Here is a 27,050-nt window from a genome sequence, read left to right as displayed (position 1 = left end):
TCTGCGCCTCCTGCGGCGCCGCCCAGATGTCGATGACGATCGCCCACGGCTCCGTGATCTTCCTCTCCGTCCGGAGCGGGAGCGCGATCTGTTTGGCTTCGGCCGGTCAGGCGGCCTCGCAGGCGACGGTGGCTCAACCTGGTGCCGCGGCCTCGGAGTTCTCCTCGGCGGCGTCGGATACCTAGGCAACGGCACCGACCGTTTCGGGGCCATAGGTGGGCCCGACGATGTGTGAGGTGGAACGGTATGAGGAGGAGGAGGAGGAGTCGGAGTCGGGATCCGTGGTGAGGGCTCCCTTGGCAAAGGAGGAAAGGGTGGCGACCCAGGCTTAGGAGGTGTATACCCCACTGAGTACACCGAGCCCGGTGACTCCCTCGACGTCGAACGCCTCCTCGACGACAAACGCCTCCTCGACGGCAAACGCCTCCTCGACGGCAAACGCCTCCTCGACGACAAACGCCTCCTCGACGACAAACGCCTCCTCGACGACAAACGCCTCCTCGACGACAAACGCCTCCTCGACGGCGACCGCCTCCTCGACGGCGACCGCCGTGACAGGTCCTCGACATCGGGGACCCCCATCGACGGCGACCTTCTCCTCTTCGCCGGCGGCGAACGACGATCTCGCCTCGACGGCGAGCGCCTACGCCAGGCCTGTTCTCGACGCCGATAACTCGACGGAGAAGTCGACGGCGTCGACGAAGATGCTGATGTCGTCGACGGTGGACTGCTCACCTCCCTCGACGTCAAGCGTCGACGCCGTTTCTCCCCAGAGCCCTGGGGAGACGGTGAACAGACTGCAGCCATCCCCCTCGACGCCGCAGTCGTCGTCGACGGTGCATGGGGACGTTTGCTGAGCTTCCTGCCCCTGGGGAGCCCCCCAGGGGCCTCAGCATGGGCAGAATCAGCCCCTCCTGACCCACCTTGTGCCTTCAGCCTTCTGTCCTCCAGGCCTTGGAGCCTGATCTTCATCCTTTCTCTCAGGGTCCTCGCTGAGAGAGATTGGCAAATGTCACACTCCTCTGGAACATGGGACTGGGGAAGGCAGACGATGCACACCCTGTGTGGGTCCGACTTGGCCTTCTTTCTCTCGCACTCCGGGCACTTGTCAAACAGGCCAGGCATGTTGACAACACAGAGCACACACAAGAAGGAAGGCAACAAGGTACTTAATAATCACTTGAAAAGTGAACAAATTCCAAATAAACCCTTGAAAAGGGAGAGCTCAATGCTACAGGGTCCTGCTAGCAGGAGCCGGAAAAAAGAACTGAAAGTAAAAGGGAGCTGCTGTGCATTCTGGGATACTGGAAAAGTTCTGGAAAGTTTTCTTAAAGGCACAGTATCCTGTTCTGAGCCACATAATGGCAGCCTATGGGGCTTGTCTGTCCATTCCTCCCTCTCTATCATTCCAGAGGCTTTTGCTGGTAGAGGCAGGTTTTTCTCTGTGGAAAAAGCTGGGCAGGCAGTGCTGTTTGTGGATGTTGGTGGAATTTTCTAGTTGAAGTACTGGACAGTGTAGCCTGTGGATATAGGCTGCATTATCTGTCTTTTAATTCTCTCTTAAGTGTAGATGCAGGTCTGCATGACTTTACAATTTAAGAGATTATTTTTATTGCTCCGGGGTCCACGCACATGGGCGGGACTATTCACTAGATTATGACTATACACAGAGATCCCCTACTACAGAAGCAGCACTTCTGGTGGTCACAGAGGAGCTCAAAGCTATACTGGATAACGGAGGCTCAGCCGCCATCCTACTACTGGGTTTAAGTGCGGCAATCGACACAGTGGATCCCAAGATCCTAAGAGATAGACTTTGCGAGGTGGGAATTCAGAGTAAAGCATTAAATTGTCTCACCTCATATCTGGAAAACAGATCCTACCAAGTCATGGACAAAGACTGCCTCTCTGACAGCTTTCCAACGATTCGTGGTGTCCCTCAGGAATCGTCTCTCAGCCCCATGTTGTTCAGTCGATATGTGCGCCAGCTTGCCACCTTAGTGCAGGACTTTAAACTGGCAGCGGTCTCCTATACGGATGACACCCATCTGGTTATTTCTCCTACAGAAGGCCCTAATCCAGGAAATAAAGATTTGGCACCCTGTTTGGATAAACTGTGCCGCTGGATGTCAAGCTGCAGCCTAAAGCTGAATGGTGATAAGACTTAATAATGATCCATGGAAACCAGGCCATACACAGACCTCTGATCAGCTGGACTATTGACATACCCCCCCCCCCCTCAAGTTACCAAAACGGTGATAAAAAATGTAGGAATCTGGTTGGACATTTTGCTAGGAATGGACTACCAAGCAAATACATTCTCTGGCATCTGTTTCTCTTTACTCCGAATGCTTAGGAAGATACTGGTATTGATCCTAGAGCATCTAAGGAGAACGGCAATTCAATCTCTCATAGTTTCCCATCTGGATTATGGCAACTCACTTTATGTGGGCGCACCCAAATACGTAATAACAAGACTTCAGACTGTGTAAAATGTGTCAGCAAGGCTTCTTCTAAAGGTCCCTAGCTATGTCTCTACAAGAGAAGACCTTAGCTGCATTGGCTTCCAATTTAGGCAAGGATTCAGTTTAAATCCCTCTGTATTGCTCATAGGGCCATAAATAACAAGGGTCCAGTAAAGCTCATTAAGATGGTAACCATTTATGTTCCAACTAGACACCGGAGATCCTCACATCTTCATTTCCTCAGTAAAACCAGGGTAAAAAAAAATGAGATGGGGAGGAAGATTGTTTGCACACGTAGTACCGAAGCTGTGGAACAATCTTCCACCCAGTCCCAGAGCACTGGAAAATTAACTTTCCTTCAGGAAGAAACTTAAGACATGGCTGCTTCGCCCTTAATGTACCAGAGGCTCTACTCTCAGCACAGTACTAACCAGAGCGGGGAAGCCTTCGGGTAGCCATGCGCTTTACAAAACATAAACACCAATACCACCACCACCACCAATATCACCACCACCACCTATACCACCAATACCACCACCACTTCCAGTACCACCACCATCAATACCAATACCACCACCACCATTGCAAATACCACCACCACCAATACCAATACTGCCAATGCCACCACCACCACCAATTCCACCACCACCACCAATACTACCGCCATCAATACCACCGCCACCAATACCACCACTGCCACCATACCACCACCAATACCACCACCGCCAATACCACGACTGCCACTACCAGCACTACCACCACCACCAGCACTACTACCACCAATACCACCACCAATACCACCGCCACCACCAATACTAGCAATACCACCACCTCCAATACCACCACCACCAATTCCACCACCGCCACCACCGCCACCACCAGCACTACCACCACCAATACCACCGCCAACGATACCACCACCAATACCACCGCCACCAATAGCACCACCAATGCCACCACCTCCAATACAACCACCAATACCACCACCTCCAATACAACCACTAATAATACCACCACCAATACCACCTCCACCACCAATAACACCACCACCAATACCACCACCACCAATACCTTCACCACTACCACCTCCACCACCAATACCACCACCATGACCAATACCACCAATAATACCATCACCAATACCACCACTAATACCCCCAATACCACTGCCACCAATACCACCACCACTGATTTTCTTGACACTTATTTACACAGAGTGCCTACTATTTCAAGTGCAACTCGATAAGTGACAGGAGGTGCTAGGTAGGAGAAACATCCTTTACTCCGCAGTCAGAACTACGACCTGCATTTACAACGAAGTCACTACCCCGACGTTACCACGCGTTACTTTACCCTGCAAGTAATTACAACGACTTGCTTTAGAGGACGCGTTGTTGGACTGGTGTTGGATTTTAAGGCCACCATCTTCCCTACTGATACACTAACTGGAGTTGGAAATAGTAATTTATACGATTCCAGCGTCCCCGCCCCCAAGGAAAGTTGCTGTAACAACCTGCGTAGTAAAGTAACGCATTGTAACGTCGCAGTCAGGGTAGTAGCTGTGTTGTAAAGGCATGCTTGGTAAACACATGCGGGGGTCCGTCACACATCTGCTACGGAGTGGCGTGGTTGTCGCTTCATTTTTTCTGGACCAATACAAATGCTTTCTGCCTTCACCACTCTTGACAATACTTTAGCCTTGACAACATGATTGGCGTCAAGGGATGGGGTGGAGTCGTGGCTTCTTCAACCAGGGGCTCTAGCTCCTTCACTTTGTCCTCATTGGTCTTGCTTATAGGCGTGCTCAACTTGTCTGTACTGTGATTGCGGCGAGTTGGTTTACCCTGAGAGCTTGAGTAGAAGTCAGTGATGACTTTCTCAGGTTTCTCTTGAAATGTCATAGTTGCAGCCAGGGCAAAGTCTCTGCTTCCTTCCAATGGGTCTATGGTCAGATGGATCTTATGTATCTGGTATGTATGGGCTTTACAGGGTGACAGGGGTATTGCACATGGAGTTATACAGGCGATGCCAGGGAACGGTCCCTGGCTGTTCATAGGCTGGAACTTGTACTGTCCCCTTGTATTTAGTTTGTCATAATTTTTGGGCGGCAGTAGCAAACAGATCTTCAGGGAATCAGAACACACTCTTGCACATTTTACAAAGTTGTGCCTTTTTGCTCACACAAAGTAACAGTTGGGCACAATCTGACTGTAGTGTTTGCGATGTGACACATGAAGCACAAAGAGCTTGCAGCGTTATATAACAATGTACGGTCACACGCCTTGTGCTAATTGACCAACAGCATTTCTATGGTAAAAGGGTATAGGCCAGGATACTTTATGCGATGCTCAGATTGCATTGTTGCAGAGTTGGGGTCAACCAGAGAAAAAAAGCAGATGGAGAGTATGTGGTTGTATCGAGTCGTAGGCAGGTGCTGAACTACCGCAGGGTTACTGGGCTGCCAGCTGAACGAGTAGATGGCGGTCGCGGCACAAGCACCCTTCCATCAACTGTGCAACCCGAGTAGGTGTCCCCTAGGTTTGCACCGCAGCCGAAAAAACTGCAATACAGGAAAATGTCTGTTTACTTCTGAGGCAAAAGCCAAGTAGACTGGGGGCAAACAGGTGGATAAATGCAGTCTAAAGTCAGGACCAATGTAGGCCAACATAAGTCAATGTCACTGAAACCTCTGTATACCTCTGAGTGGTCTATGAAGGACCTGAGCTGTTGTTTTGGCACCCCATGAAGTGCCTCTTTTATCTCTGACTTATTTTACGAGTTTCCAATTGACCCCTACTAAGGAATCTCCAAGACTTCTTCGAGCCTTGCCATGACGGTTCTGACCTCAGATGCTGAAAGAGGGGTGTTCTCTATGAAAAGGGGCAAGAGCAGGTGTGTACGTCTGCACAGCGCCTAGGCTGGACGCCTCCGGGTGCCGCTCTAACTTCCCAACACCGCAGTGCCTAATACACTGTGGCTCACCTTCCACACCTCCTCACCTTGACGGCTGCCCGACCTTATGAGCACTCAAACCTGAACGGGTGGAGACGGGGTTGAGGCAAGGTGAATGCTAGCTGGTGGTTCATAGGGTGGGCGGGTTGTTTAACCAAAAGGAAAATGGTGGCAGTGTGCGGTCAGTATGTCAGGTATGGTAGGTGTTGCCAGTCAGCTCCCCTCCACAGTCCACGGCCCTGCACAGCCACTACTCAAACATAGAGTTGACATCTGTTCGGTTTTACACAAGCATATTTATTTCCCTGCCTGTGCAAAAATAGGAAAAAAAATCACCCACAAGCAATATTTCCCCCCCCCCCCTTATCAATACATACTTTAAACAGTAAATGTAAGAAGAAAACACCTTCAATGTGTTCTACAGTTGCCCTCATGACCCCTGTCTGATTAAAGTAAGCAAAGTCAGAAAGACTGTTAAAAATGATTATGGAACATTCCAGATAATGTTCTACTACAGAGTTGTGTCCAGGTCTTCGTAGAATGTTAAAGCATGGCCAGGTTGTCCCCTGGAAAAGGTGGCAGCCTTACTTAAACCTGGTTCCACAGAATCAGAGTCAGCAGCTCTGGCTGCCAGGCCACATCTCCCGAACGTGGGAGACATTTTAGGCACTTTCTGTTCCATAGTTGTGTATTTCAATTGAATTTATATAGCGCTTACCACCCCTGACAAAGTGTTTGTTATACCTGCTGCTCAGCCTGTGTGTCTGTGGGGTGGAATGTTGGTGTGAGAGCTGGTTGTGGAATGTGGGAGGGAGAGTGTCAGTTGGAGGAAGGGAGACTGCTCCTGGTGGGACTCTCTTATTGTAACATCTTATCTTGGAATAAATCATTTAAAGAAACTACATGGAATGGACATGCTTCTGTACAACTGAGTTGAAGCACTGTGTCCGGAGAGAATGGTACAATTCTAATGCCAGCCCTCTTTAAATATAGCCCATCTCTGTGTCAGAACGTCAAGGGTAGCGCACAAGACCCCAAGGCTACAGCACGGCGTCGCTTTTCCCGCTTACCTTCTGGGGGTCTCAGTAGTGGTGGATCCTGGGCACTGCACTGGCACGTGTTCCGCCTCTTTCCAATATAACCACGCCACTCTGTTGGCAAGAAGTGGAAGCTCCGCCCATCTCATTATACCCACGGCTTTGGAGGCGTATGTCCCATTGGAGGGACCGCCATTCCATCCAGCAGCTGACCCCGCCTTATTGTGAACGAATCCCTCCACGTGCTTGGAGACCACGCCCATCTGTCGCACTTCGCCAGTCTGTCCAGTGCTGCCCCGCCATTCGCGTGACGGTTCTACCTGCTTCTCGTGCTCAGCCCGTCTCCCGCCTTCCCTCCCCCTCACCTCCCTCAGGTGAGCGCCGCTGCCACGCCTCCATGCCTGTTTGCAAATAACACCAAGTGGGATTACGAGTGAGGAGACCATTTTAGTGAGTTTAGAAAAACACATTTTAAATGCGATGTTTTCGTTAACAAAATATGGTATTTCGCCTTGAAATTTTTATCAACGCATATACACTTTTTTAAATACGGAAGATACTATGACTAATAATTGAATGAAGTCAAAATAGCACACCTAAAACTTATTTTAAAATATATTATATGCGTTGTGAGCAAACAAGTACTCGGCTGTAACTCTGCCTGAAGTAGTTGCACAGAAATGATGTAGTCCCGGGTTGAATGCAGAGTCCTGGGGACCTTGTCCTTCGTCTCTTTCCACAGCACTGAGGTCGTCCGGCTCCTCCTCCTATGCACACCCATGTCTTTGTCCCTCTTCTGTCTCCGTGCCCTGTACCTGTCAGCTGATAATACACCGCATCAGGCAGAGCTCAGGACTGACAGCAGCCATGGAGGAGACAGTCACCGGGGCGCAGATCATCGTCAAGGCACTGGTGGACCAGGTGAGAACACAGGCGGGACTCGTGAAAGTGTGAAATTCTTACCATCTTACCGAGAGGACCCTTGCAGCCTCGATCCAGGTGCACCAGCACGTGCCTTGCATGGGAGTTGCTTGCCTCCAGTTCAATGTTCAAAAGTCGGATGAAAAAAGCAGGAGGATGTCTCTGAAAGGGGCATGGTCAAAGAAACTTAATTAGGAATCCTTTCCAAACTAAAATTGTGTGTATGACACAGTCTGCATACTGGCCAGTATTTGGGTGCATCTGTGTGAATTTTATGTATTGCATCCAAAAGTATCACTCCACAGTGGACCTACGCTGTAACAAGCTAGACGTATTGCCTTTGCTAATGCTTGTAAGCAGTATCAACAAGCTCCACCTTTTAGCTGATTGATACATTTTCCATTTTTTATTTTATTAACATAGTCATTGAACATTCCATACCAAACAATGCAGTGTGAGAGAATATATCAATACAGATAACGCGTGTGTATTGTGGAGAACAGCAAGGACAGGTGGAAGAACTTCTGAAACAGACATCCCATGGCTAAGACATACAGCGGTAAAATGAGCAGCGAAACTAATTGTCGAATATCATATCACAACAGTACATTGGTGTATCACGTAGTTCGATGGTGAATTGTAATTTATTAATCTGTTTGTGAGCTCGTGATAGAAACATGTCGTGCAGAACGGAGGACTTGTAACAGGGGTTTCCATATATCTGTGTGGCGAGAAGTGGCAGGTAGCTCCTCTGCGTACAGCCTTAAGTTTTCCTCACAGTATACTAGATCTTTGAGCCATGCAGTTGCAGTGGGGCACATTTTACTTTCCCAGGTCATTGCCACTCTGCGTTTGGCGAGTAAAAGTGCCACCCGTATCGGCCTGCCGGTCAAACCCTTAACAGTTGGCAATAGGCCCAGTGGGCATACATGGGGAGAGCATGGCATCTCGACATGCGTCATTTCGTGTAGCTGATGTGACCTCTGTCCAGAAAGTTGCCACTCTACCGCACTCCCAGGCCAGATGCCAGAAGTCGACACCACTATGTCCGCAACATTTGTATAGGTCGTTGTCTCCGAGACCGTATTTAGCCAGTTGGTACGGTGTGTGGTAGACCTGGTGTAGAAACTTGAAGTGTATTATATGTAAATTACCATTAGAGGTGAGTGCATTTGTGAGTTTGCAACAGTGTTCCCAGTCTTCCTGCGATAGCGGTGGTGTGAGGACCCTATTCCACGTCTCAAGGCTCTTTGGTCGCAAGCCAGCATTTTTTCTTCCGTGGCAACCTTGTTTAATTTGGTTATTAACTTGTGTCTTGTTGGACTGAGTAGCAGTGTGTGCAGGGACTGCGGTGTCGGGGGTTCCGTGGGCAAGTGTGCACGTAGTGCGTTGCGTAGTCTGTGAAAGATGAAAGGGAACAGTGGCGTTTTGTTTTGTATATAGTTTACATCAGCTATAGTTAAGAAGGTACCTTTAGGGAACACATCTTGCATCTTATCTATCCCAGCCAGGGTGAGAGTGTGCATAGCTCTGGGCTCTTGTGTAACCGATGCAGCCGCATGGTGAGCAAGAGGCAGAAGTGGTGAGTAGAGCGGGAGTTTCTCAGCTGAGCGGCCAAGCGCTTGCCAGGCTGCTATCGTGACATCTAAGGGGTTTATTTTGGCTTTCGGGGTGCCCCTGTGGGTGTGCGTAAGTATGAATTTCAGGGGGATGGGGTGTGTGTCCCCGTCTTCTACCGTTACGTGTGGGATGAAGTTATGGCTAGTGTACCGATAGTGAGCATATTGAGCGCTGGCACAGAGATAGTACAGGTATAGATCAGGTACATAAACCCTCCTTTGGTGTAGGCCAGCATTAACGTCTGTAGACTCACACGGGCCTGTTTTCCGCTCGTATCAGCCGTACAACCATTGAGCGTAACGTTCTGAAAAAGAGCATAGGCAGGGAGATAGGAATGTTGATGAATAACTATACACATTTGGGTAAGGCCATTTTTATTAAGGCTATACGATCAGCTAGAGAGAGGGGCAGCTTTATCTACCTGTTGTTTCAATTTGGTAACCGCTGTGCCGTAGTTCTCACGGATAACAGTGTCAGGGTCACGGTGAACCCATATTCCGAGATATTTCACGGGGTCTGTGGTCCACAATAGGGGGAACTCCAACTCGTGTGGGAAAGTACACTCTGTCAATGGTACCACAACTGATTAGCTTGTTGATTCTTGTTAGTAGTATCAAATAAACAAGTAACATCAATTATTTGGATTCCATAATTAGAACTGAAAATGTTTTATTTCTAGAATTGGAAGGCTGTGAATTAAATATTACAAAGGTATGGGGAAGGAAAATTCTCCATTTGCATTTCTCATGTCATCTGTTTCACCTTCAGCTCTTTCTTCTCTCCTGCAGGTGCTTCCGTCCATCCCCCTCAAAAAACAAACCACCCACTCATTCCTCTATAAGCCCTTCATTTTCTTTTCCTTTATCATTCTCCATATTTCAACAGCTTTCTTCTCACACTTTTGCACACTCCCACAATTATAATCTTGCTGTTCACTCTGCAGGAAGGCCAAGGATTGGATGTGTATGTACTCTGAACACATTTATGACCCACCTGAAGGCACTGTGAGAAACTCAAATGACTCCAGCCTCCTCAATTGTGCCCTGTCATAAACACCCACACTCAACCTGGACTCTGCCATCCACCGGGAGGTGACTTTGTTCCCAGTGTGCATTTTAGAAAAATCATATAGTGTATGAACAAATACAAAAAGACAACATCCGGGAAAAGCAAATACTCTTAGGGATGCAAGGTAAAGTAAATATGTGAAAAGTAAACAGGACTGTTGTGGAAGTACGTAGCTTCAGAAGAACAGCTGAGGCGAAGTAGGGTTGATGAACAGGTTTATTCAGGACCATAAGCATGTAGAGACCCCATCCAGGAGCAGTCTTGGGATAACTGACCAAACCATTCAAACTGGTGCCTGGCAACCTTCACCACATTCTAGAACATAGAAGCTGTGGTTGACAAGAAGGTTCAGAACACCACAACTGTATTACTGACATTAATTACCTTAAGGGTTTTTGCAGTCATTGTTGAGCAATCAATCAGCTTTTTGCCTGTGAAGTATTGATGCACCAATCAGCTTTTTGCCTGTGAAGTATTGATGCAGGACTCAGCAGGATCATAATTCAAAGTTAGATTTTACTCACTTCCGGCCTGCCAACGTAAAGCCTTGCTTCCATCCCAGGAGAAGCTTTACCCGTGTCCATGGGACACAATGCTATTCTCAGTACGAACCCCGTCACCCCTCACAACTAAGACTCTCTTGATGTCAGTTTTTTTTAGATTCAAAAGCTTGTCGCAACCTTAGACTTAAATTTGATGACTCTCTAAAAAGCAACATATTATCTTCACCCCTTTTGCTGGCTAAAATGTTGAGAAGTTTGTCTACTGTGTCTCAATCCATCGCCGAGCTTTGACGTTTCCCTAGTCCGAGCTTGAATATATCAGTCAGTCCAGGTGTTATTAGCATTCTGAAACTTGTAGTTCAGTGAATCTCAAAGTCTGGATTACAACTCCCAGAATGCATCATACAAACTCGGACTGAGCTGCTCAGGTATAGACACAGGAAACTTAATAACTGTGATATAGACCAGTTCATGTACCTTCTAAATACATCAACCCCATCCTCCCTCAATCAAAAAAGCCATTGTGCTGCCTCCACAGCAGTGTTTTTGCCCCATACCATAGGTCAAGCAATGACACTCATTAGAAAAGCCCATGTCCCAATACTATTGCCTTAGTACATGAATATATTAATACTGTTGTATAGCGCACACATGTCTTCAGTCCCTCAGCTGTACTCTGTCTCAACCTCTGATGCAGAGTTGAACTGTAGCCCACCAGGCCTATGCTACCACTTAGATACAATACAAATGAATGAATGAATGAACTAATTATTTTTCTTGTCTAGCGCAAAGTTGCAAATGGAATCACCTACTGTCTGCCCCAAACTTCAGCAGATGAGCTAAGCATAGCTCGGGTACTTGTAGTGCTTTCCTGGGATTACACAGCTCGATCAAACAGGGCAGCTGGATTTTCAAGCTTTGGCCCCCTGGTTAAAATGTCTGAAACTTTGCCTCAATATCTCTTAAAACAGCCCCTTCTTCCTCTCGAAAGGACAGCCCCAGCCTCATCTTGATAGGGCAGCCCTCCGGCTTTCCCTCGGGTTGGGCAGAACCCCGCATTTCCCTCTGCGGAAAACACCCTATCCCACTACAGGGATGTGGAATTCCTATAGCCCGACGCCCAGGACGGCAACAAGTTTTCATGTGTATTTTGTCCTTGGGACAAGTAGGGCCAACCCCCTACAGCACAAACCCTTGGCTGCTAGATTACAATGCCACGTTGTGGATCATGGAAGGGCATTGTCTGCAGTTAAAGTAATATTTGTGTGCATGTGTTAATGCTGTTCAGACTTGTATTTATGGTTCATTAATGCAAAGTCTTTATTATTAGGTTGAGCGTTCCAAGTAAATGTTGTAAGCTCCGACTGCCCTACTGACAGTGGTTCCACTAAAAAAATGTGTACACACATTCTCGATGTTTACCAATATGAGGCAACGTAGAATGCTCCCTGATTAGATGCAAATATTTGCAAGATTGAGGATTCTTTGCTTTCAAAATAAAATGTTCACAAAATGCAAAAACGTTTCGCTAAACTACTGTAAAATTGTAGGTACCATTTCTTTGCAGCATTATTTATTAAAATTTGTTGATGTATGCTAGTATTTCCCAAAAATATTTGTAATGGAAAATCAGTGCAACCAGTTTTAATAAGTTTATGGGAAACATAAAAATAAACAAGCATTGGTAAAGCCAGTATACCTGAAATTGTTGGTCAGACTTTTGGTTTTGCCAATGAGTGACTTGTTTTGGCATGGCATTTGTAAAACCTTATTGGTGTGGGAGCGGCTGGTCCTCACCATTATAACAAGCATTGGCAAAAGCAAAGATCGTTTTGATCTCAAAAAGCACACATTGCCTCAGTAGTTCCTTGCACTGATCAAAACGACTGTGCGTTGATATGCTCCTTGTGAAAGAACAGAATGCTGTCACTCACAGTGAAGCTAGCCGATAGAGAGAGAGACAGAATATTAATAAACACAAAAGGTCATGGTTAACGCCAAAACTAATTAGGGGCCCAATTATTAAATAAAGTCTCAAAAGTGCTTCCATGTCCTTGCATTAAGTGCAGATATACGGCTTTCGTGAATTCACAAGACTTTACAGCAGTACGTCAAGAAATAGTACTCCTAAAAAATATTTGTGAACTGCATTTTAGCATGAGCAAATATGGAGGTGTGGATTTGCTCATGTGAAAACCTGAGTGCTTGCAAGTTCACTTTCCCTCCAACCACTTTTTCCCCAACCCTGGAAGAAGTTTTATGTCTGCCATTGTAAGGAGTCACAGTTAATGTAAAAGTCACAAGCTACTAAAATAAAAAAATAAAAAAAATTCAGTGGATGGGGCTTAAACAACCAGAACTGCAGACTTCGGAACTGGGGAACCTGGTTCAAGTCGCAGCATTGGCTCGAAATCCTGTGATTCTGGGCAAATCGCGTAATCTTTTATGACTCCAAAATCATTGGTTAACTAGAACTAATGAATAAATGACATTCAAACAATGTTATTGAAGTCTAGTGATAAGATTTGGTGATTTTCTTTTTCGTTTTTTTTATTTCTTTTTTCTTTTTTGACCACACACGGAATTTTAGAGGGGATCCCCAAATGATAAAATCCCATTACAAAATGAATTAATTAAATCACAACCACAAATATTTTCCTTTTACCGTAAATTAATGCATCTTTTTTTGCGTGGTATGTTCTCATAAAGTGCATTCTTTTTTAGCTGCTATTCCTCCACAGGGACGTGAAGAGGTCATCTCTCACCCAGTCTGACTTGCTTCACGCACTGCTGTCCCCACATTGAGACCTCTCTGAAAGTGCGCCTCTGTGTTGATCTGTCTTAGTAAGACCTCTGAGGGCGCTTCCCGAGCTCCTTCCTTCTGACCTATAACATTCACAGGTCTTCTAGTAATATGATGCACCTTTTTGTCTGCCACCATTCCCTAATCTAATGGCCCACAACCAGCTTTGCTTAGTGGCACATTATCATCAGGAGAGGTATTGGTATAATTTATTCCAACAAGTGGATTACGCAGCAGGACACTGCTGGATATACAAGGTACAAAGAACCATTTAGGGGTATCAGGAAAACAGAGGGATGCTCCCAGCCTAGTAACACAGAGTGCTGTCAGTTAAGACTGATGTTCATTAGCAGAGCCTGTTCCTCACATTCGGTGTAATATTGGCTGTTTGATACCTTTTCATGGTTGAGCCTGTGATTGCGTGCACTAGCGCATGCGTCTCGCTTGCGAAACACTCTTGTATTCAAAAATGGCTTGGAGCCAGCCCTTACTTACCCATTTGTTGGCTTGTGTGGCACTCTTCTTTACAGCCTTGTAATTCGTCACCTGGAATGTGTCCACAAATGTTTCCTGAAGCAAGCGTGTATTCCTGACTCAGACTGCATGGCTCAGTGTGAAGTACCTGTATAGCTCTCCAAACCCTGGCCGCACAGCACCCAGGAGAATGTGCTGCATGGCTAAACAATCATAAGATCCCGAAAGCGTGACCTATTGGCTATGCCAATGCTTGTAATTCACTGTGTCCCCATTGATCAGGACCAACCAGAGCCATAGTGGCCTACCTCCTGCACCAAAAGGAACGATCCAGTTGGAACTGGAAGCCCTGAATAGGACATACTTTGTAGAACAGCCTCTGTTCCTCCAAAGGGATGCATATGTAAATTACTCGCACTTTGTAGCATCACCTACAAAGCAGCCACCTCCCGCTCCGCACCACAGCCCAACACAAAGTCTTGTTTCGTGGCTAGGCTTAACGAAGATGTGTAAGCCGTTGAAAACCACATGGGATGTCCTCTCTCTTTACGCGGAGTATCTGAAACCACTTCATGTCAGGCTGCACCATCACTCCTGCAAGGAGCCCAAGACCAACCTTCCTCCTGAAGGTGCACATCCATGACCTGCCTCAAGGACGTCCTCGGTCCCCTGTCCAACCATCAAACCTCAGCTCTGACTAGAAGACACCAGCCAGTATCGTACCCTCCCCTCGTCTCCGTCCCAGTGTCGTGAATACCTCTCGTCCCAGCTACTGCTTTCAAACCCTTTACTAGTTTCTGGAGCAGCAACTTAGACTGCACGTGTGTGCTATGAGCGACGCGCTGCTATGGTCTTCAGCTCTTGCACTTGGGTACCCTCAAGTGTACTGTGTAACATATCACTTGCTAAAATACTAAATAATATGTGAGGTCTTTTCAAAATGTGTCTGTCTTGGCACAAATTTAGGCCCTGATTTAGATCTCGATGGATGGGTTACCCCACCACAAGGGTGACGGAAACCCCGTCCCCGAAATATAAATCTCATTCTATCCTATCGGGTTTGTATTTCGGTGGACGGGGTCCGTCACCCTTGTGACAGAGTAACCCGTCCGCCAAGATCCAAATCTGGCCCTCAGACTGGACACACTGTCCCTCTCCATCGGAGTACCGCCGCACCCCGCCTTACTACAACAATCAAAGGAGATTCCGTGACTGTCCCTCTTCCTTTTCCCATTGACTATCATTTGCCCCCACTGTACGACAGCCAGACTCTCTGAAGGAGTCCTTACGCCGGTCCTCTCCCTTGCAAGACCGCCGGAAAAGCGCGGCTTTGAATCTTGCCTTCACTGCTGGTCTAGCTCGGAATCAGTCCGTGAACTTTGACCCTAGCTGTGGACAGTCTGCTGTGTCTCTGTGCTCTGATCCAGATGTTTCGTCACATCACTGCAGGGTTCGCTCCTCACTTTTCACCTTTGCTCCCCATGTTTGTAGCGCGATCGTACCCAGCTGGCCTGATGCAACCTCGCAGTTTGAACTCGGATGTGAGTGCCTGGGACACAGTACAGCTTCAAGAATGACGCCTCCGTCTTCAAACGCCCAGTTTATATAGAGCGCCTAACATTGTGCAATGTGCATAAAGCCAGCTACTCCCTTTTGTAAGGTTCCTGAAAGAAAGAGGGGAAGGGGTTTGCTCTCATTGAAACAGTATGGTCAAAAGGAGAAGTCCGAATTAACACTGAGAATGGTGTGGTTCCAGAACCGTTAAGACGCATCTCACCTCACTAGCCCACAATCAAAATGTATTAATGACGACCTAATCTCAAATTACCAATTATTTACAAAATGACTAGATTCCAGGTAGGCTATAACTTTGATAAACCATTAGACCATGGCTCAGATGTGACCACAAGAGGTCACACCTAAACGTAATCAGACGCAACACAACTGCGTATCCACTTCTCACTGTCCCCTCGGCCACGAATTGATTTCGCATTGTGCCATGCCTTAAACCCATCTCACCCACTGAGCCGTGCACCCCTCTCACCCACTGAGCCGTGCACCCCTCTCACCCACTGAGCCGTGCACCCCTCTCACCCACTGAGCCGTGCACCCCTCTCACCCGCTGAGCCGTGCACTCCTCTCACCCACCCCGCTGAGCCGTGCACTCCTCTCACCCACCCCGCTGAGCCGTGCACTCCTCTCACCCACCCCGCTGAGCCGTGCACCCCTCTCACCCACCCCGCTGAGCCGTGCACCCCTCTCACCCGCTGAGCCGTGCACCCCTCTCACCCACCCCGCTGAGCCGTGCACCCCTCTCACCCGCTGAGCCGTGCACCCCTCTCACCCACCCCGCTGAGCCGTGCACTCCTCTCACCCGCTGAGCCGTGCACTCCTCTCACCCACCCCACTGAGCCGTGCACTCCTCTCACCCGCTGAGCCGTGCACCCCTCTCACCCGCTGAGCCGTGCACCCCTCTCACCCGCTGAGCCGTGCACCCCTCTCACCCGCTGAGCCGTGCACCCCTCTCACCCGCTGAGCCGTGCACCCCTCTCACCCGCTGAGCCGTGCACCCCTCTCACCCGCTGAGCCGTGCACCCCTCTCACCCACTGAGGGGGGGTAGGGATATTTTTTTGGCACTTGTCATTTTCGATATTTGTAATTTTCTTCCTAGGTACCGGATTGCTGCTTTGGAGAGCGCTTATACTCCATGTGGCAGCCCTGAATTGGTTACGGTGACGATCCAATCATAAGGGCTATAGGCCATATTTTATGCACTGGTGGACTGTAAAGCAATGGCTCTGGTGCCCTGCCTGGGGAGCTGGCACTGGTGCCCTATGAGACCATGGTAATAATAGGAAGGGTGAGTAGCTGGCTGAATGGTGTGGAGAGTAGACACTGCTGCCGGCCTCCTGCGCGAGGAGCGGGCTCTGCCGGCCTCCTGCGCGAGGAGCGGGCTCTGCCGGCCTCCTGCGCGAGGAGCGGGCTCTGCCGGCCTCCTGCGCGAGGAGCGGGCTCTGCCGGCCTCCTGCGCGAGGAGCGGGCTCTGCCGGCCTCCTGCGCGAGGAGCGGGCTCTGCCGGCCTCCTGCGCGAGGAGCGGACACTGGTGAACTACGCGAGGAGCGGGCTCTGCCGGCCTCCTGCGCGAGGAGCGGGCTCTGCCGGCCTCCTGCGCGAGGAGCGGGCTCTGCCGGCCTCCTGCGCGAGGAGCGGGCTCTGCCGGCCTCCTGCGCGAGGAGCGGGCTCTGCCGGCCTCCTGCGCGAGGAGCGGGCTCTGCCGGCCTCCTGCGCGAGGAGCGGGCTCTGCCGGCCTCCTGCGCGAGGAGCGGGCTCTGCCGGCCTCCTGCGCGAGGAGCGGACACTGGTGGCCTGCGCGAGGAGCGGGCTCTGCCGGCCTCCTGCGCGAGGAGCGGGCTCTGCCGGCCTCCTGCGCGAGGAGCGGGCTCTGCCGGCCTCCTGCGCGAGGAGCGGGCTCTGCCGGCCTCCTGCGCGAGGAGCGGGCTCTGCCGGCCTCCTGCGCGAGGAGCGGGCTCTGCCGGCCTCCTGCACGAGGAGCGGGCTCTGCCGGCCTCCTGCACGAGGAGCGGGCTCTGCCGGCCTCCTGCACGAGGAGCGGGCTCTGCCGGCCTCCTGCATGAGGAGCGGGCACTGGTGACCTGCATGAGGCATTAAACCCATCACTTTTTTGTATTTCTAAATGCAACAGGTATGACCAGATGTGGGTCCCATGCTCAGTGTGACATAGGACTCAAGCTGCATTCTACTGACGAAATCCAAGTAGACCAACTAGTGTGGGGTTTCTTGTGTTTCAATTCATAGGGGCCCTGGCCTGGCGGTTTGGGCAAGAATTTTCCTACTGGCGCAGAACTAAGGCTGATTTGCGAGTGGCTGGTTCCTGTCTGAGGTGGCATGGTGGGCAAAATAATGATGGACTGCGATGTGGCCTGAGAGATTACCAGTGGCTGAGATTTATTCAGACATTCCATCCATCACTTTTTTGTATTCCTCTATGTGAGAGTTGATGGGCTGGCTGAGGATCAGGGGAAAATTAAAAAGACAACAGCATTGAATTCTTTACTTCTTATAGCTTTGAATTCCTGGAGCCATGAAGCATAGGTGGTGTAAAACGTACCAGGGGTTCGAGTTCCATTGTAAAGTCTGTCCTGTGAGATCTTGGGGGAACCACAAGTTTGCCATCATTGCGTCAACCTTAAGGGGGAGTTTTCCCTGCTTTGTGAATGGCCGTACCCCTTCTATGGAAAGACTTATTCCAGGTCAAGGCTGCTACAGCAGACACCATTCTTTGCAGTCTGTGGTGGAGACTGAATTCTCTTTTAGCTTGACATGGATGCCTCATTAAGAGGGTGCCCTACAGTGAAACCATGACTGAATTCTCACACGAGTTGGGTTGGAGGGTTGCAAGATCAAACCCCAAAAGCCACTCCTGAATAGAAAAACGTCAACCCACTCACCACATCACCCACAGTTACTTTAGGATGGGGAAATTGAATTCCCTTTCCTGATGGAGACCCTCTGCTAGGTAAACCCACAACCACAGACTTTAGTCTCTCCATGAGAACCTAAAGTTCCAAGTGGCCAAGGAATTGATGAAGACTTGCATAACTTAAGCCACAAAATGGCTTGAAATATTTTTGTCTGAGGTGCTGAAGTATTGGATGTTGAAGTGTGATGCATGTATGTGTTGAAATTTGCATTGATATGATTGTATTGGTTTAAATGTCTACGAGCTCAATGGACGACACTGGAGGGAGCGTAACGCAGATTATGGAGAGGCCGGGTATCTTTGGACTCTACTAAGTGTTCCAGGTCAGGTCCTTACACTAGTGCTTAGATTTATTGAGATTCGATACGGAGCCATGTATCAGATTATTAATAAGTGGAATCATCTGAAAACTGCAATGGGTGTAATGTTTTTCTTACACTTTAGATAATAAATGTAGAACAATTAAATGTATTTATCAGAGAGTAAGGAATAAGCTGGAGGACCACTGACTGCTCGTGGACTTGACCCAGAGTTTGGACAAAGAAATACTTAGCAGCTTATCAGGACAATGATGCAGTTGTATTTTGAACAGTGCTAAAACCTGAAGTCCGATGCAGGTTTGTTAATCTGTACGGTATTGTTAATTGTAAAACCTGCCTGTAAGGAAACTGGCTTTGTGCAGGTCCCCTCCCACACTTTTCCCCCTATTTGAACTACCAGCTGCTGCTTTTCAGACTTTGAGAGCGCACTGATGCCTGCTAACCAGACCCCAGTACCAGTGTTCTGACCCTTTTCAAAAGAGATGTCAAATTGGATGTCCCCAATTGGCAAGCACTGACTTATTTGCAGTGGTGGCTGGTGACATTTGAAAGTGGTGAGGCTTAAAATAATTTTCATACTGCACCCCAGCGAGCGAGCGTAGCGAGCGAGCTGGAACAACCTACGGTGGGTTTGAAAAAAGATTGGACAAATGGTGCACTTTCAAGCAAATTTGAGAAAGCAGGAAGGTCAATAAAGCAATGGTGAAAGTGCAGTTATTAGATTAATAAAGATCCCTCCCAAAGACATGTCCAGTACAGAGCCACAGGTGGGCAGGCTGCTCGGTATAAACTTCAGAGGAACCCCCAAGACTTAGTGAGGAATTTCCACTACTGTAACTTAGAATGACAGGACCACCTATGCTTGCTAGCATCACCGACTGCGCTTGCTTACCTTGTGACACTGCATTTGAGCACAGAAAGCAATTTTTTAACTTCGCTTTCTCGCTGGTGGTAGAAGAAACATCAGATCAAGTGCATTCATTTAAAGTTTGATGCATTTCCACTTCCCTCTGCCTTGCATTCCCCTAATGGCCCACCGCCTCTCCGGCCCCACTCACTTTTACATTACTCCCCAACACTCTCTCACACTGCTTCTGCCTCCCTCTATTTTTCTGTATCATTCTGGCTGTGTCCTTCTGCCTTATTTTCTCTCCCAATGCCTTTCTCACTCTCTCTCTAATTCCACACCTTCATACGGATGTACGGAGTTGGAGGAGAAAACAAATGTAAGATTGAATTCCTTTTGAAAACATTCAAAATAAACAAAAAACAAACACACGAAATAAAAGTCCACTTTTCCCCCAGGAAAAGCAATGCAAAATGTGCAACTGTGGCGAGCAGCAAAGCCCGAGTCTGGCGTTTATAGTGACCTTTCCATTATTCGTCTCAGGATCTCACTATCTCGAAGTTGAAAGTGAATTGAAATGATTGGAAAATAACATTAATGTGCAGACAGACACAACCATCTAAATAACCGATGTCGGGACGATCAAACACTTTAAATATTTGATACATCTTGGTAGCTCAGGGCGGTTTCATTCGAGAAAACAAAAATATACAGCCGGTGATAGCGTTTTGTAATTAAAAGTGCCCCTGGGCAAAGCTGTTCTTCACCGAATAATGCCATAATCTTTACGAATCCTCCTGCATTCTTGACAAGACGCCACTAAGTCAAAGGCAAGCTCGCAGCAAAAAAAATACAAGCATTGGAAATGCAATAGGTCTCGCATTTGTTTGATTTTGAGCTTTTTGCGGTGTAAATGGCAATGTTTTGTACCCATTTGTTATGGATTGTATATATGTGGTGTGTAGTGGAATATTTTGAGCTGGATTATAGTTATTTGTGGAGCACTATGAAGTATCAGGAAGGATATTGAGGAGGTGAAGAGCAGCATGAGGCAGAAGGACAGCAAGTGAGGGGAAGAGAAGCGTGAAGCACAAGGAAGGAGAGTGAGGAGGAGAGCAGCGTGAGGCACAAGGACGGAGAGTGAGAAGAGCAGCATGAGGCACAAGGACGGAGAGTGAGAAGAGCAGCATGAGGCATAAGGACAGAGAGTGAGAAGAGCAGCGTGAGGGAAAAGAAAAGGAGAGTGAGGAGAAGAGAAGAGAAGCTTGAGGCTGAAGGAAGGAGAGTGAGGAGAAGAACAGCGTGAGCCACAAGGACGGAAAGTGAGGAGAAGAGCAGTGTGAGGCACAAGGATGGAGAGTAAGGAGAACAGCGTGAGGCGGAAGGATGGAGAGTGAGGAGAAGAGCAGCGTGAGGCACAAGGAAGGAGAGTGAGGAGAAGAGCAGCGTGAGGCACAAGGATAGAGAGTGAGGAGGAGAGCAGCGTGAGGCACTAGGATAGAGAGTGAGAAGGAGAGCAGCGCGAGGCACAAGGATGGAGAGTAAGGTGGAGAACAGCGTGAGGCAGAAGGATGGAGAGTGAGGAGAAGAGCAGCGTGAGGCACAAGGAAGAAGAGTGAGGAGAAGAGCAGCGTGAGGCACTAGGATGGAGAGTGAGGAGGAGAACAGCGTGAGGCAGAAGGATGGAGAGTGAGGAGGAGAGCAGCGTGAGGCACTAGGATGGAGAGTGAGGAGGAGAACAGCGTGAGGCACAAGGACGGAGAGTGAGGAGAAAAGCAATGTGAGGCAGAAGAAAGTTGAATGAGGAGGAGAAGAGCAGCGCGAGTCACAATGAAGGAAAGTTAGGAGAAGAGCAGCATCAGGCAAAAGGAAAGGAGTGAGAAGAGCAGCATGAGGCACAAGGACAGAGAGTGAGTAGAAGATCAACATGAGGCAGAAGGAAGGAGGGTGAGGAGAAGAGGTGTGTCGTGAGCTCAGCCGGCATACTCCAGCATGCAATAGGGATGAACATGTAATTGTGACAGTAGATGGCACACATTTGTTTTTGAAAGTACATATACTTACAATTACAGCCAAAACAAGATCATGACTTAATTTGTGGTCATTTTTCAACTTCGGGGTCCCGAGGTCCAAATTCAGCAGATTAGTACCTAGACCGGATATATAACATATTTTATATGTTACCCAACAAATCAACCAAAAAGAAGACTCGTTATAGGGAAAGCAAGCCGGTAGTCTGTCATGGGTAGCGTAACATATAGTAGTACATACATGAAAGCTGGCACTTTGCATTCGGAGGGGACCATGGGAATGAGTTAATAGTGTGACGTTTTTGCAGGCACCAGTGCTGTTTTCAACACATCGTATGCCAGGGCATCGCGTTATGCAGTCCTGTCAATATTTATGCTTCAAGAAACCTCCTTGTGATACGTATTTTATGTAGTGCCAACAAGCCACCCGAAGACCTTCGCAGCGCACAAGGCAACACAGTGCTGTAAAACCCGTCAGAAAGATCAGCGTATGTAAACAGCGGCAGTAAACTCACTGTGTGCTGAAAAGTAAACTGTCACCTTCAGTACTGCGCTACCATGATGCAAAGCAACAACACAACTGGAAACAATGTCACATATAAAGCCTTAGAATCTAAAATACGTCTTGAGTGACATGGAGTAACTGAAGTTAACCAAATGTTTTTAGCAACCCGGAAGGATGATTTTAATCAACCTAGGAAGGTTGAAAGCTCGAGGTATGTTAGGAATTAAAACCTCAAGTGCATTTTCACTGTGGGACTCCACGAGCACTTACGGGCATTTTATGACGCCGCTAAATTCGAACCAAAGATTAAGAGACAGGAAATAAGAATCGCTCGTTACCCTTTAATCCTTGGATGCCCGGGGGGCTTCCGGTTGCATGGGTCACCCGATGTTAGACGCCGCCCTGTTAACCCTCACATTCTGCCGATTGGTATGTGGAGCAATCCCTGCAGACACCGCACAGCCATAACTGGGACCAGAGGCGCAACTAGAGCCAAATTTCGGGGGGGGGGGGGGGGGGGCTGAGAAAAAATTTCGGGGGGGGGGGCTGAATCTTTTAAGCCAGAGGCAGAGTGGAGCTGCAGGGGCTCTTAGAAGGGGTGAAACAACAGCGAGGCATCATTAACATGCAAATGGTCTTTTAAAGACCTGTGAAGTGCTCGGGTGCGGCTGTGTGTGTGCGCCGCGAGGCTGTCTCATCCCGGGCTGCCAGACGCGACGGGAGGGGGGGGTGGCTGAAGCCCTGTGAGTCCAATGGGTGTTGCGCGCCTGACTGGGACTCACAGTGGAATACTGGCGGGTCGGACTCCACGGGCGCTGCGTTCAGTCACCAAGGTAAATATGCTGGTATAATAAACAAGGAGCAAGGGGCGCGAACCAGGCGCCATTGGCAAACAAGTTGGCTAGCTTCTGTACTTCGCTGTCACGGTGAAATACAACTCCCAGAATCCTTGCTCATCATGTAACAAGCAAGTCATTAGAGGGAGGACAGTTTGCAGTCACTCTCCATAATGCCTTTTCTTGTTTACAGCATGGCATCGCCTGACACAAGGGGAGACGGAGGAGATGAAATCCAGTTTAGTTAAACTGCAGATAAACTGCTCGTTGTGAGAGAGCGATACTTGCATCTGGCCATCAGACTTGGACTCAGTACAAGAGAAAAAAAACAAGAAGTGCTGGGCGAGAAGGGAGGGGGGAATGCCAGCAACAGAGGAGCCCGCGAAAGTGAAAGTGATCGTGATTACGATCGCTACGGAGGAAAGACACATGGCGCTGCGCGCGTGCACGTTCACGTGCACTGTAGCTTTAGGCCACGGCAGCACTTTGAAAAGCCCAGATATAAAATGTCTCTTCGAGCCTTTGGCTCGCGAGACCTAATAAGACCAAAGGCACTCAGGATGCAATAAAAAGAGCGGATTAGATCAACATTACTCTCATTACATTATATTGTATTTGTGTTATTAGCCTGGGCCTGGCACCTATCCAGGCAGGGGACTGGAGCGTGAGTGTGATTCTGTCTCTTCAGCCACTGCCAGTGATGGGAACCACGCTCGTGCTAAACCGCCCTCTGCTGTGGCGTTCGGGAGATAAGCTGGTGTCACTTCACAACGTCACCTCCACTGGTGTCACTCTGAACACCTACGAGAGGGTCACTTCTGCCGCCTCCGCTGGGCCTACAAGTGTGAAGTCGACCATCTGTCTGAGATATTTTGAATTTTGGCTGTTTACCCCACTGTTATCTCTGAAGTGAGCGGCCTATATGTGGTGTAGGAAACCGCATAGTATGCTTATGAATCATGGAGCTCAGTAGGGGCACCTTCTCTTGTCAGCTGTAACGTTTAGGATTTGCTCATACTCACAAAATGGTTGACATGAGTCACCATGCCAACAGAGCATAAACCATTAATATTTCCAGAAATTTCGAAAGTGGTTGGTAACTCTCAACCGCGTTAACAAACATCTTTGTTAAATATTCCTAATATCACGTGTCCCATGTGTTCGTATCTGGTCTTAGCTCTCCATAATTTGGCAACAGTAAATACAAAAAGTCAATTTAAGGAGTTGTCCTCTGCCAATAAGGATTAGGAATACTAGTCCACAGCATAAGATGACAAACTATCCTGTATTTAAGGCACCCTGTCGGTTTTCCAGCAGAATTAAAAATTTGCGAACATTCGTGACAAGAATTTTCAATTCTATTAAGGACTACGGAGGCGAGGATTATGCTTCTCAATCTTTACTAGAAGCTTACAGCAGCCAATGAAAAAACAGAAATAAACCATGTGACAACCATAGAGTCTCTTCTATATAAGGTCCCTGTCAGCACATAGAGTCCTCTTTCTTTGGAACAGTAGTTAAGTCCATGCACGACCTGCTCTCGAGGATCACCGATAGCCAGGGCCTTCCCCAACCAAGGAACTGTAAGCCCAACGGGGGCCGAACTTCTTCCTGGATCCCGATCCAGACAAACTCGCTCGTGAACGGAACACCGAACGGTAGTCATCCAGTCACCGATAAACTATAGTCCAGTTTACTTGCTGTCTGTACCTGAAAGAAAGGAAAGGAAACACCCCATAAAAGCTGTTCCAGAGTGCCCGGTAAAGCAACATTACAGCATGAGAAAAAAGGGGGGGGGGGAAACAGTACACAGAGAAATGCAAATCTATAGCATAAGCAACAACATCACATGATGAAAGGTAAGCATCATAACATACCATGTGCAAAGCATGATGAATAAAAAGCATTACATCAAACAATGTGTATCTCTGGGTGGGATAATCCTCGCCTCCGTAGTCCTTAATAGAATTGAAAATTATTGTCACGAATGTTCGCAAATTTTTAATTCTATGTCAGGACCGGAGGCTCCGATTATGCTTGTTCAAAGCTGATCCACCACCATTGACGCAATATTCACAATGGGTTTATAGTAAAATGTTTTGAAAGTACTCTCATTAGACCAGTCAGCTGTATTCATGATATCTGCCAGGCTGACACCTGACGAATATGCTTTCGTAGCCATGGCTCCGCGTGCAGAATGCGCTCCATATTTGGAGATGTCAATTCCCGCTTCGCCCATGAGCCAACGCATCCATCTAGATAAAGTAGCTGGAGTCACTGGGCGAAATGGCTTCTGCAGAGCAATAAGCAACTGTCCTTGCATATTAGTACGAAATTCTTCAGTACTTACCTCGTAATCCTTAATACATTGCACTACGCACAATTTAGGATTAGTAGGAAAACTTGGATATGTGACTGAAGTGGTGTTGCACTTGGTTCTCCTGGATAGAATGAAATTCACACCTTCCGGGGTAAATCTACGCCCCGCCAAATCCAGTGCCCGCACGTCAGACACCCGTTTGCAAGAAACCAAACATAGGAGCATAGTTAACTTGGCCGAAAGTTGCTTCCGAGATAAGAATCTGTTGGAAGGCCAGGCCTCAAGAAATCTAAGGACAACCGAGACATCCCAGAGATGAGAATACCTTGGGCAAGGAGGTTTCACCATCCTGACTCCTCTAAGCAATTTACACACCAGAGGATGTTCTCCTATGGGTTTACCTTCTAAAGGTAGATGTCCCGCCGATATCGCGGACCGGAAGTTGTTGATCGTCCTGTACGCTAAACCGGAGGAAGCCATGGAGGCTAAGAAGTTGACCACTAAAGAGACATGTGCTTTAGCGGGATCCACGTCCCGTTGAGCGCACCAATCACACCATCTCCTCCAAGATGAGGAATATCTCTTATGGGTGTTGGCCGACCAGGCCTCTTTGATGAAGTTGCTAGCTTCGCGTGAAAGGCCCGGGACACTCCATCTGTCCCTGAAACCAACGAGTGGGAGCTGGCCCGATGCCACCAAGGGATGAGGATTCTGAAGAGGGTCCAGCAATAGGTTCTGCACCCGTGGAAGAAGGATCGGAATCGCACAACTCATGGCTAACAATACTGGAAACCATGCCTGAGCCCTCCACAAAGGGGTGATCAATATGAGTTCCGCGTGAAAAGTCCTGACACGCGCCAGGACCCCGGGGATCATGAGAAACGGAGGGAACGCATAGCAGAGAGATGTCGGCCATTCCTGTAGGAAGGCATCCGTGGCTATCGCCTCTAGATCCGGCCTCCAACTGAAGAATTGGGGAACTTGCTTGTTCAGTCGAGATGCAAATAAGTCTATCAGGCAAGGACCCCAAACCTGTGTCAGGCCTCGAAACACCGTGGGTAACAACCTCCAATCGCTGGAGTCTTGCAGATGGCGGGAATTCCAATCTGCTACCTGGTTGCTGGAGCCGGGAAGGTATTCCGCAACCACCGAAATTCTGTTCTGTAGACAGAAATGCCAAAAATCTTTGGCGATCTCCGCCAACACCTTCGACTTGGTACCACCCAACTTGTTGACGTAGCGTACTGCCGATATATTGTCCATCCGGAGGAGGATACAACAATCTGCCTTCTGTGGCGAAAGGCATCTGATCGCAAAGGAACCGGCCAATAGTTCTAGGCAATTGATATGCAAGTGCAATTCCTCCGAAGACCAGCGACCACCCGTGGTCAATGTGTCGCAACGGGCTCCCCAACCCCATCGGCTGGCATCCGATTCGATTATCACAGCCGGTGCCGCTCCAAATAGCGCTCGGCCGTTCCAGGCCTCCATGTGATTTAACCACCATTCCATCTCCAGCCTCGCCTCTTCTGAGAGAGGGATCTGTTCTGAGTAGATGTCGGATCTTGAGCCGCTGGAGGGCCCGATAGTGAAGGGGGCCCGGGAAGATCGCCTGGATGGAAGAAGACAGCAGTCCCACCACGCGGGCCAACGATCTCAGGGAAGTTGTTTGCTTGCGAAGGACAATTCGCAGTTCCCTCTTGATTGACTTTATCTTTGTCATTGGCAGCAAGAGCTGGCATGGTAGAGAATTTATCAAGAACCCTAGAAACTCGATGGATTGCGAGGGAACCAACATCGACTTTTGCGGGTTGACGATGAACCCCAAACTCTGCAGCAGATGTAT

The 27,050-nt window shown here is 48.5% G+C and overlaps 2 protein-coding genes across 4 annotated transcripts in view; one reads left to right on the top strand and one right to left on the bottom strand.

Moving 5' to 3' along the window:
• BTD (biotinidase) overlaps positions 1 to 6,720 on the bottom strand; it is a 291,215-nt gene extending 284,495 nt beyond the window's left edge. Inside the window, exon 1 of one of the 2 annotated variants that reach the window (XM_085630423.1) lies at positions 6,488 to 6,720. The gene's annotated coding sequence lies outside the window, so the exon portion shown is untranslated. The remainder of the gene's footprint in view (positions 1 to 6,487) is intronic. The other variant, XM_085630422.1, reaches the window with a different exon arrangement.
• Positions 6,721 to 6,759: 39 nt separating this feature from the next.
• Positions 6,760 to 27,050, top strand: part of HACL1 (2-hydroxyacyl-CoA lyase 1) — a 172,190-nt gene continuing 151,899 nt past the window's right edge. Inside the window, exon 1 of one of the 2 annotated variants that reach the window (XM_085630421.1) lies at positions 6,760 to 6,904. Coding sequence is in view for 1 of the 2 variants with exons in the window: in XM_085630420.1 (XP_085486546.1) it covers positions 7,322 to 7,375 (54 nt within the window). In the remaining variant the exon portion in view is untranslated. Of the gene's footprint in view, positions 6,905 to 7,051; positions 7,376 to 27,050 lie in introns of those variants that run through there. The other variant, XM_085630420.1, reaches the window with a different exon arrangement.

Source organism: Triturus cristatus, chromosome 10 (assembly GCF_964204655.1).
Source record: "Triturus cristatus chromosome 10, aTriCri1.1, whole genome shotgun sequence".
Classification (NCBI taxonomy): domain Eukaryota; kingdom Metazoa; phylum Chordata; class Amphibia; order Caudata; family Salamandridae; genus Triturus; species Triturus cristatus.
Note: the sequence above shows the minus strand (reverse complement) of the source record. Positions and strands in the feature narration are given on the sequence as shown.